General features: G+C 39.8%; 1 protein-coding gene across 2 annotated transcripts; it reads right to left on the reverse strand.

Moving 5' to 3' along the window:
• Nucleotides 1–690: 690 nt before the first annotated feature.
• LOC147864676 (tobamovirus multiplication protein 2A-like) lies at nt 691–12,657 on the reverse strand. Of its 2 annotated transcripts, none has more exons than XM_087318798.1 (6): nt 12,090–12,657; nt 11,280–11,368; nt 2,274–2,373; nt 2,095–2,175; nt 1,872–1,976; nt 691–1,267 (listed from the first exon to the last, which is right to left on the reverse strand). In XM_087318798.1, exons 1-6 carry the CDS (start codon nt 12,399–12,401, stop codon nt 1,094–1,096), a joined length of 861 nt encoding a protein of 286 aa, XP_087174924.1. In that variant the 5' UTR covers nt 12,402–12,657; the 3' UTR covers nt 691–1,093. The 2 variants fall into 2 exon arrangements, with proteins under 2 accessions (XP_087174924.1, XP_087174923.1); XM_087318797.1 differs by having other exon boundaries at nt 691–1,300; nt 12,090–12,644.

Here is a 12,657-nt window from a genome sequence, read left to right on the forward strand (position 1 = left end):
TGAGATATCTGAAGGTAACGTATATAATAGCATTAATGAACTCATCAGGGATGTGCTGCTAGTGTAACTCCAGCTAAACACCCATTTTACTTTGTCATTAACATATAATCTAGCTAAAGCCCCTTCAATTTCCCAATCAACATATTGTTTACATTAACAATTGTTTAATTTGAATAACATTTTAAAATATCCTATCTCTTGGTAAAGTTTTTGATGTATGAACCAGAAAACATTTTTGAAACAATGTACAACGTAATAAACTAGAAATGTGCATTTCAAATTACTAGAGCACCAGTTCAATTTCCAAATCCCAACAATGTGAGTTAAGAAAATAAGTAAATATCAAAAGATGAATGTAAACAAGTACCATTTATTCAAATAATGGTTACTACTTGCATCAAGTGTATTAACAGAGATACATGCATTAAAAGAAAGTATTACACAATTGATTTTATTTTTGATAATTTCCTATACTCTTTGACTCATGTGTCATGAGCTCTCATGATTTCATGGTCCAAAGCTTATCTTAGCATTGTATTGATGACATGAGTATAACAAACATATCAACAATTTTTTAATCGAGTGGCTTTACTTACATATGTAACACTACAAACTCCTCTATAAAAAACAAAAATTATTTTAGCATATCATTGGAATTTTAAGTAACATGCTTAACTTTTCATTATCATATATTCAATTTACATGCAGAATTCTGCATGTAAAAAGAAAAAATAGAATTATAATTTTACAGCAGAGTCTCAAAGGAATTGGTGTTAAAGAAAAATGGACTAGTAAACCCTCTTTTACAGGGTGGAAGTATCAATTATATGACTCTGTTTTCCTTTTGCTTCTAGCAATAACTATTTAATTACATGATGCAAGAAATTTGTTGTCTGTTTCTCAACTCAAGGCATCTGTTTCACAAAAAAGTACTTTGATATTTTGACTTTCCAACTGTTTAGTGGTCGTGATCGCAGAGAAATGCTAATGGTTTCTCTTACCTCGTTATGGAAATTCCCAGATGCCATCAATAATCAAGACTATCAATAGCACAACACACAATGCATTTACATGATGTACGAAGGTATACACATTATCTCAATCTAGGACTCCGAGAACCCCGTTGGCTAGATCGGATACTATAACCATCTATGTTTGTATTCATCCCAATACTTGTTTGCCTATTCAATAACTGTTGCCGCAGGATCCGCGGAGAAAGGTACTCATCATCAGTGTCATAATTCCAACTAGCATCACACGAAAGTGCCTTCAATATTACAGTCAATATCAGTGCAAGCACCTGGATTTGTGTAGTTGATTTAGTTCAAATGTCTCATAAGATCTACCTTAATGTACAGAAAATATAAATGGTTTTTCCAGTTTAACGCTTTAGTTAAGGGATTTTTAAAATACTGTTTTCTTCTTTTCATGAATTTAGTATGAAAATATGCCATACATTGTGGCGCCTCTCCAAAACCCAAAAAATACACATGGCTACATATGTTTTTGGGTGTATGCATTTCATCATTCATCAGTTACATACGACATGTATAATATACCATATTTAAATTTTTTTTAAACACATGTATTATGATACGTATACATTCCTACACATACTGAGAAACAAAAATACAAAAACAAATCTGAAGAAAATAATTCCCTAAGAGATGAGGAGCGCAAAAGAGAAGTCAATAAAAGTTGGAGTAAACTTTACCCAAATTTGGAAACTTTGATAAAAGAGAACTACGTCTATGCAAAAGAGAATTCACAAACCTTGTTTTAGCTAGCAAAACCACCAAATTAAACGACAGCACAAGGATGCAATACACAAACACTGTTACAACACCATTGACCCATAAATTGTAGCTGACCTGAATAATCATTACTGCCAATGCAATCCATCTGAATACTTCAAGCCTGTCTTCGATATATTCCTCTAGAATGTCCAGTTGTCCAGTTGAATCAGTTGGTATAATCTACAATAATTTGAAATTAATGATTTTGTGTTTTCCAATCTAGATTAAAATGATCAATAAGCTCATAGAATTCATACCATAAAATAAAGGTAGTATACATGTGTTGTGAATTATTTACCTTTTGCCAGCTTCCATTCAAACATATAAATGCAGCTACCGAAACCTCTGCCGCAATGGCAATCAGCACAAATAGACAATACTTAAACAAGGTTAACAGAAACAGAGAAAGAACAAAAAAGAATGCAAATATTGAAGAAGAAAAAGATCTTGAAATATTTGCATTGAATAGAAGGATACACAATGAAGGCACGATTCATATGCTGTAGATGCTGCAATGTAACCAGAACATGCAATCAAAGTTATGATTGCTCCAAGAAATAATACCACGTATAGAAACCTGCATAGATGAATTATATCAAGATGACTCTTGGATCGCCTGAGTTCCAAATAAATATATTGTAACAATAAATAGCATGAACCCCCCCTCCAAAACATCAAGAGAAGGAAAGTTGGGCATACATCCATTTTCACAGTTTTTCTTTGTATTCATTGTGTGGATGTCAGAGACATTAAGAGGTCATCCCTACAGGTGTCTTAGCATCCTTACTTGAGAAATTTGAGATGAATTAAGGTTCTTTGTAGGTTTATCAAACTTAAGGCAAGTGATATGATTATGGTTTGAAAACTATGCTAAGTGGATAATGCAAAGATTAGGATCAAAAAATTCTTGGCGGGATTGCAAGAGAAATAAGAGAAAACATATCCATTATAGTATTAACAGATTCTTCACTGAAAGAGTTTTATGATGTTCTTGATGGTTTTTAAGGTTATTCAAGTGCATATACGGTCATTATAGAGAAATTTACATAAATAAACATAGAAGTTGATTCCAAAATGTCATTTTGAGGAAGCAAAAAATAAACAAAGATATATTAACCTCTTCTAAGATGTGGAATAACCTATGAGGCCAAACCGAAGAATGCATCCTAGGTATTATTTAGGATCATGTGTATGCCACATTTCCCTTTCCCAATAAAAAGTATGTTTCTGCTCCTCTTATTCATACTCGAGTAGCATAACACAATCACTGTAGTTTTCGCAAGGTTTACCGACAAATCTTTACAGCATCTAAACACCTCCAAAATCAGCAAGTGATATAGGTATGACTGTCTGCCAAGCATTCTATTGAGCCACACAATACATCTTACATAATTAGATACCTCATATGTATAAAGACCAATGAGAATGGGGTTAAAATGGGCATCTATGTTTCTCTCCAAGCAGGCTAGCCACTACCTCTGACAATACATTAGGAGGACATTTCTCTTGAATGTGTTTCCTATAGGACATTATTCCTCATTGCATATCTACTGGGACTCTAGTCACAGTGAGTCAGCTACGTGGGACAAGAGCCAAGTATTGTACTTGTCCTATTTCTAGGAATTATGTGATCCTCACCCTTGAAGATTAGTACAATGGTGGGTTTTGTATAGCTCGTAGGGAAACTTTCACAACAAGTTCTATTAAACATGAGTGCAAGAAGCGGGACCAAGGCGTCACGAGGAGTTCTTTTGCTCATTATATATCTTTCAAGAGCTTTCTCGCCATATCAAAATAGCGGTCTCTCTTTTGACATGCACCACTACTCTCTTTTGAGCCTGCATTTGTCCATATGGTTGCATGGGAACCTAAGTTTGGTAAATTCAATTCAATGTACTTGCAATTTACCGCACACATGCTTCCTTGTCGTCACTTATGCATTGCAGTTCATCTTTTTTCCTCCACCACCTTAGTAGGTTTTGACCCTTTTGTTCCAATGGCTACGTCTTACCATTTGAGACATGTTTTGTGGTCTTAAATTTCTTTTTTTCACTTTTTCTTTCGATGACCATTTCGACCAGAATCCCGAGCTGATGTAAAACTTCGACTTTTTGCACTTTTCTTCTATTGCACATACCATATCATGGTAGTGTTGCAACCAACAACTGCCTGCTCACATTTTGGTCTCTCACACAATACTTTGCACACATGTCCTTTTGAGGAAGCGTATGTTTGTACCCTTGCCACTACAGATGATAGTGATTGCAATGATGAAAATTATGGGTCACCTTTGGATACACCTACGACTCCTCTTGGCGGCTAACCCCACTAACCAAACTAGCCCGCCAACCTCTCCCCACCTTGCTTCATGGTCTCCCGTTCAACGCACCCACCCAATCCCACCCACTCCATGCACACCCAAACTGACTCGCCTTTTCTCCCCCACATTCACCATTTGGGTATAGCCTTGACTGTCCATTTTTTCAATCTGACTAAGCAAGAGAGAAATAATGCAATGAGGAAAAATATTATTCAAGTGGATGCAGAACAAATTGTATCAATTCGGGAAGCCCAACTAAGCACAAATATGTTGATTCATATCTCTCTTACTGCATATGTCAATGGATGGTTTCATGATTCATGTGAAGTATATGGAGACACTCTTCTGTGAGGCATGCAGATCTGCCACTGTGTTTCCTCCATTGGTCATAGTTCCACGTTTTGCTATGCCATGATTGCAAATAGCAGTCATAGAGAAGATCCAAACATCATCTCCTTAAATGAAGATAAAGACTGGATATTATACACGTAGATTTAGGGGACCACAACTAACAGAATTGCAATCAAAGGATGAAGCTTAGAATCATTATGTATGTCACTGACTAGTTTATTATGAGATCGATCACTATCTCTTTAGAGGAGAACTTGATTCTCTTAGACAAGTGATTGAGTACAATGATCAATGATGCTAAGCTCTTTCCCTTCTAGAGATAAGGAGACATGGAGAACGGTTCTGAAGGGAGAAACTCACACATTCACGTAAACCGATAACATTTGACAGATTGTTTCTGCATGAACGTGACCAGGGACACTCCTCGTGATATACAAGCATATATGTTGAGAATCAAGCTCAACTTGTGTGAACATGTGCTTATGAAGAAAAGGACGATGTGTGAAAAAGTGTGTGAGCACACTTTATTGTAATCCATGTAGTTGTCAAGTGTGTGAGAGCACACTTTATTGTAATCCATGTAGTTGTCGAGTGTTAGTGTGGTCAAAGAATATTAGATATTCTTATGTCAAAATCGTACTCAAGTGGATATCTTGGTTAGATTCCACCAACACATTTAATAGGGCAGTCCCTTGAGGACTTGTATATAAAACCCCCTTTGGCCATTTAGTTTAGTTGATGATCTTTAGATTATTAATATAGCTCTCTTAAGTGCATAAGCTGTCAGCCCCCTACTGTGTGTTTTCTTATTTTTATGGTTATTCTCTGTAATTCCTTCTCTTGCTTATACATTCACTCTCTCTCACACACACATACTACACTTCTGAATACTAAACTCTGCTAGAGCTAGATTCTTTACATGGTATCAGAGCGTGAGGGTTAGAGATCCTTCATTGAACTCTACCATTGAAACTGTGTGAGCAGCTAGAGACGCTGTTTAAAATCTGCTATTGTCGCTGCAGTGTTGCACAGCAAGAGGCTCACGTTAACAGGATCATACGAATCAAGCTAAATCAGAAAAATGAATGCACAGATGGGTAGCGCACTTCCAACAGAGAAGTTGGATAGGCACAACTACGCATCTTGGGAATATAAGATGCAGCAATACCTAGTTGGGCAAGGGTATTGGAGTTATATCGAGGGAGCTCAAGAAACAGCCCCCGATAATACAAATCCCAACTACCCCACATGGCAACAAGGCGCCAGTAGGGTGATGTATTGTTTGGCAACATGTATGCAAGATCACATGTTAAGCTATATTCATGATGCAAAATCCCCAACAGAAGCGTGGAAAAACTTGAAGAAGATTTTCGCGGCTTCAACCACAGCGAGAAAACTTCAACTCCGGCAGGAGTTGAACAATATTCGGCAGGGGGATATGTCTGTGACGGACTATACCCTCCAGATCAAAGACTTATGCAATTCACTTGGCTCCATCAATGTCGCAGTTGATGATGACGAGATGGTGCATATCTGCCTTGGCGGCCTCGCACAAAAATATGGCTCATTTCGAACCGCCATAACAACAAGGGAGAACCCCCCAAGCTTTTTCGACTTGCAATCCATGCTAATGGTTGAGGAGAACCATACACGGTCGAAAAGCACGGCATCTGATGGGCAGATACTATATACACATGATGATCTCGGTCAGGGTCACAGTCATGGTCGTGGAAATCGGGGGAGGAATGGTCGAGGAAGAGGTGGACGACATCCACAACAGTTTAATTCCAGGCAGCAAGAAGGTCGAAACAGCCAAGGGAATTCCGGCAAAAAGGGGAGCTTCCACCAGCCTGCATCAACCAGGCAGAACCAGCAAACTGAGTGTTGGTATTGTGGAAAGCCTGGCCACTTTGAAGCCGAGTGTCGGAAGAAGAAGAATGACTCAGCTGCCTCACCCCGGCAGCAAACAAACTATGTTGTGATGGCTGACCTAGAAAACAAAGGGCCAATGTTTGTTATGCGACACCGAGCGAATAGCATGATAACAAGTATTTCCCAATCTGATCATGTATGGTTCGTGGACTCAGGTGCCTCAAATCACATGACAAATCATCAAGAATGGTTCATGAATTTGAGGGAACCCGAGAGACATGGCGTGGTGGAGACCGGTGATGACTCCACACATATTATTGAGCACATTGGAGATGTGGCCCTTAACAATCACGACAACAAGGGCTACATGAAGGATGTACTCCATGTGCCGACAATCACAAAGAATTTGGTCTCGGTTGGCCAAATTGTCGAACAAGGAATGCAAGTATGATTCAACCAAGAAGGTTGCTTCATCGAGGATAAGGGCCAACTTATCGCTCATCCAAGAAGAGAAGGTTGCATGTTTATTCTTGATGTGACTGAGGTGAACACAGCAATGTATGCAAAGGGACTCAAGGCTGAGTTTGATATTGAGTTGTGGCACAAAAGGGTTGGCCATGTAAACCTCGGTAAACTGCAATCAATGCAAACAAAAGGGGCTGTGCACGAATTGCCACGATTTACTTCGAAACATCCTGATAATGTATGTGATGTGTGCCAACTAGGCAAGCAACATAGGCATCCATTCCTAAGCGAAAGAAATGTGAGTAAAGGCTTGCTGGATGTCATCCCCTCAGATGTATGGGGCCCAGCTCAAATAGCAACAATCGGTGGGTGTAGGTACTTCGTTACCTTCATTGATGACTATTCGCGGCATACCTGGATATGCCCAATGAAGTCGAAAAGTGAGGTCTTCTCCCACTTTCTCAAGTCAAAGAATCGCGTGGAAAATGAGACGAATCGCAAGATTCGATGCTTACGGTTTGATGGTGGCCAAGAATACTTCTCAACCGAGTTCAAGGTCTTTCTAGAAGAGAAGGGGATTCGTCGGGAATTCTCTTGCTAGTACACACCACAGCAAAACGGTGTCGCTGAGCGGAAGAATCGCACAATTCTTGAGATCGCCCGCACCATGCTGCATGAGAAGAACATGCCCAAGATCTATTGGGCAGAGGCAGCAATTACGGCTGTGTATCTCATCAATAGGTACACGACCGAGGGTGTCCATGACACCACCCCTCACGAGAAGTATTTTGGGACAAAGCCAGACCTTTCACACTTGAAGGTTTTTGGCCGCATTGCATTTGTGCATGTACCCGATGAGAAGCGGAGAAAGCTTGACCCAAAATCGGAGAAGATGATCTTTGTTGGTTACTCACTTGAGCAAAAGGGTTACAAGTGTTTTAACCCCATCACTCGACAGTCACGAGTAAGCCAAGATGTGGTATTTGATGAGGTGACATCATGGTATGGCCCAACATCAGTGACCCCCACCATGCTCGAAACAAGCAGATCTGGAGCAGATTCTCAGAGTGAAGAAGAAGAGATGCAAACGACCATTATGGGTGGAGAACCAGCAGAGAGTCTGCGCACACTCCAGCTGACTGGACCGGAGGTGTCATCCAGCAATCAGAGTCTTGCACAGCAAGAAGAAACCTCTGATGTGGTGTCACCTTGGTGCTACACCCGTAGAAAAAAAAAAAGGGCAAGATGCCTGAGCAAGAGGCCAAGGACATGACATCCAGTGAAGACTCAGATCATTCACCCTGATCAGTCCACAGCAAGTATGAAATGAAGAAGGCCCCGGAAATGACCAAATGAAAACTCCGTCAATCGAACCGACAAAAGAGCCCAATAGTTAGGTTCGGGTACAATGAGTACATGGCCCACCACTATGCATTCATGATGAAGGTCGCAGCAGACCAAGAACCCGAGACTTACAAAGAAGCTGCCCAAGATCCCCGGTGGATCGAGGCAATCAGGGATGAGATGCGTGCGTTCTTTGACAACGATACTTGGGATTTAGTCCCATCCTCTGAAATCAAGAAAAAGCCAATTGGTTGCCACTAGCTGTTCAAGATAAAGCATAATACGGATGGCACGGTCAATCGGTTCAAGGCTCAGCTAGTTGCCAAAGGGTATGCTCAAACCCATGGCATAGACTATGAAGAGACATTTGCCCCGGTGGCAAAAATGACCACTGTGAGGACAGTAATTGCACTCACAGCAGCGAAAAGATGGCACTTGCATCAAATGGATGTGAAGAACGCATTCCTCCAAGGTGAGCTCGAGGAGGAAGTTTACATGACGCAACCACCTGGCTACGAATCAAACAAACATCCACATGCAGTGTGCCGATTGAAGAAGCCGCTCTATGGACTGAAACAAGCCCCAAGAGCATGGCATTCAAAGATCACATCATATCTTCACGACATTGGCTTCCGGATGTCAAAATCTGATAACTCGTTGTATATTCGGAACAATCCCAAAAGCCCCATCTTCTTAATCGTGTATGTCGATGACCTTGTCATCGGTGGAGAAAGCCTCACCGAGACACAAAAGATTAAAAAGTTGCTTTTGCAGAAGTTCGAGATGAAGGATCTGAATGACTTACATTATTTTCTCGTCATCGAGGTCATTCAAACTCCACAAGGGTTCCTACTCTCACAACGTCACTTTGTGTTGAACTTGCTCTACAAGTTCGGAATGACCGAGTGTAAGTCCATCTTGACACCCCTTGATCGAAATATGAAGCTAACATCAGATTCTGGAAATTTCTGTGAGCCGACACAGTATCGCCAAATAATTGGGAGTCTTATCTACTTAACTATCACCCGACCAGACCTCAGCTATCCGGTCGGGGTTCTTAGCCAATTCATGGAAACCCCCCGCGACACTCACATGGATTGTGCTAAGCGAGTGTTACGTTATATTAGTGGAACACTTGATTATGGTATCTTCTATAAACGTGGAGCACCACTTCTACTCGAAGGCTTCACGGATAGGCAATGCATCTGATAGGCAATCCACTTCGGGATTTATGTTTTCACTCAGTAGTGGAGCAACAAGAAACAACCAACAGTCGCTCTATCGAGCACTGAGGCGGAGTATAGGGCTGCAGCTGTAGCTGCTTGCGAAGCTGTATGGCTTAAAAGACTGCTGAAAGACTTCAACGAATTGGTGAACAAGCCAATATTGATCCACTGCGATAAACTCAGCAACATCCAGCTCGCAAAGAATCTGGTGTTTCACGCCCGGACTAAGCACATCGAGGTGCTCTATCATTACATCCGTCAACGCATATTGGCCAGCAACATGACCTCCAATACGTTGGCACCAACATGCAAGTGGCTGATATTTTCACTAAGGCACTAGGTCTCAACAAGCTACGGCAATTCTCAGTGGATCTAGGCCTTAGACCACTCGATATGCTTAGCTTGGGGGAGAGTACAAGTACAAAGACGAAGGAAAACATGGAGAATCAGCACCATACAAGAGGAAGAGTGAGACCGGCATCGGCAAAGTAAGGCCGGCACATCTAATCCGACTTGACCTGGCAAGTTAGAGGAAGACTTTCCAAAGCCCGGAATTTTTGAATCTCGAAATTTTGGATTGGCAAGATCGATATTGCTAGATCAAGATCGAGTACATAGGAACAATGAGAAAACCACGGTCTAGTAGTCCGACCAACTGCAATTGGGTCTTCAACTACACCAAGACAACCAAGCTTAAGAGGACACACAATTGACCTTGAGGGGGCGTGTTGAGAATCAAGCTCAACTTGTGTGAACATGTGCTTATGAAGAAAAGGACGATGTGTGAAAAAGTGTGTGAGCACACTTTATTGTAATCCATGTAGTTGTCGAGTATTAGTGTGGTCAAAGAATATTAGATATTCTTATGTCAAAATCGTACTCAAGTGGATATCTTGGTTAGATTCCACCAACACATTTAATAGGGCAGTCCCTTGAGGAATTGTATATAAAACCCCCTTTGGCCATTTATTTTAGTTGATGATCTTTAGATAATTGATATAGCTCTCTTAAGTGCATAAGTTGTCATCCCCCTACTATGTGTTTTCTTATTTTTCTGGTTATTCTCTGTAATTCCTTCTCTTGCTTATACATTCACTCTCTCTCTCTCACACACACTACGCTTCTAAATACTAAACTCTATTAGAGCTAGATTCTTTACAATATATCCTGGCCAAAGTTGATTCATGACTCAAAGGGGTAATGACATCTAGTGCTATTGATCTTGCTTAAGAATATTGGCCCAACCTAGACCACACCCCATTGAGCAAATCTATAAGATCAAAGCCATCATCACACGGCATTGGAGTTGCTCTCCTTTTCCCATTGACCTTTCCATACTAGATCACCCATGATGGATATTTTCAGAGGGTATCAATTTCAGTGCCAATGACAAGTGTCCTTTAATATTTCTTCTTAGTGTACTTCTTACAGTCTCGTCTTTCTATTCTTGATATTGTCTCCAAGACATCTATAAAGAGGGGGGATTGAAAACAGAAATGCTAATCTTAAAAGGAAAAAGAGGAAGTCAAATTATAGACAGGATGTTGGAAAACAAATACTGATTTTTTCATTCAAGCAACGCCAGTGAGTTATTTTAATGTTTTATCCTAAAGGTTAGAACAAAGTAAAAAGTCTAAATCTTCATTAAAAATCTAAATGTGATAATTATGACAAGGCTCGAGAGAAACTTCAGTTAAAGATGATTATGATAGATTAGAATGATTGTTAGTCATTAATCACTGGCATTTTTAAGGAGAGAAAGAGAGAGCCATTCAGTTCATACATATAGTTCCTCATTACTGCAGCAACTGACTGCCATATCTTTTACACTGCTATATGCATACTCACACGTCACACACATCTTTTTCATTATAAAAACTGAAATTACTCCTACAGTGAGCTCACCATGCATAAGGAAGATTGTCCCAGAATGAAGATAATGATGGAGGCTTGAACTGTCGCCCACTTTGAAGTAGAAACCTTTTCAGCTTAAGCTGTACAAGAACACCACCACTATATTGGTGAGATTGACTCTCATTTAGCTAGCTCTCTTCCAGAATGGGAATTTTGAGTCTCTATGATTACTTGTCTCTACAGTCTTTAATGGTGTATAAAGTATGGTCCAATGCTAAAAGTTAATCTGATGGTCCCAATATTCAGAGGATTTAAACACGTGTGATGGAGGTGAGAGATCAACATCTTACGAATGCAAGCGATGGAGAAGGAAAAAGATAGATTATATATTACCCATCCCAAGGAGGCCGAAAGCTAGTTATTGCCCATTCTCTCTTTGGAGAAAGGGATTTTGGGTCTTGGCAATGACTGTGTCTATTTCCCAATGGTTGTGCAAGATATGTGCTCAAAACTACAAGTTAGTTCAGAGATCATACTATGGATGCCAGTCATTCAAACATATGATTGTGCAGGTGAGATACCAATACATTACCAACAGGATTGGTGGGGAAGGAAATAGATAAGTATAAATATATATACCACTCAAATATCACACAAGAGACCCCACAACAATAGAAAACTAGCTGCAGCCTACTACCCCTCCTTAGAAAGAGATTGTGGGTCCTTGCAATTATATCGTATCTATACTCTAAATAGTTTTGCAAGATATGTGCCTTGTTCAAAAAACTAATCCAAATATCATAACATGCATATAGAGGGATGCAAACACATAACATTGGAGGTTAAATACCAACTGCTTACCAATGGGGGAGATGGAGGGGTTGATAAGGGTGATGATTCCCTGGATAATTTGTATTCATGGCGAGTATCATCTACTTTATATTCAAAGTTTTGCTCATATATTTTGTATTCAATATCATTTGAATCAAGAGGTGATAATGATTGCGGTGACGGAGATGATTTGTATATGAAATAGCTCATATCAGATGGATATGATGACGAGTCATATGTCACAACCATAAAGATGCCATATCCGATCATTGCAAGACCACAAAGTAGGAAGACGAAATTGATGACCTCCAACAAAAACTGAAGGAAGCCTTTGCAAGACATATTGTACCTCTTTTTCTTTGTAGTTGAAACTTGAGATAATTACAACTGAAAATCATAGAAATGATAGAATGTCAATTTGAGTTTCAGGGGATATTGCTATAAATAGCCGTTATTTTTTTCTGGATTAGAACAGGGGAGTATTAATTGGTATAACCTTAAAGGTATTAAAGAAGGGGATTAACTAGATAGCCTTAAGGGATTAGACCAGGATTATTGATGTATTTGTAGTTCAAACAGGAAAAGATTATTTATATGT

This window comes from Azolla caroliniana, unplaced genomic scaffold (genome assembly GCF_043228905.1).
Source record: "Azolla caroliniana isolate FFs.n. ecotype wild unplaced genomic scaffold, voAzoCaro1.0.p SCAF_4, whole genome shotgun sequence".
Classification (NCBI taxonomy): Eukaryota; Viridiplantae; Streptophyta; class Polypodiopsida; order Salviniales; family Salviniaceae; genus Azolla; species Azolla caroliniana.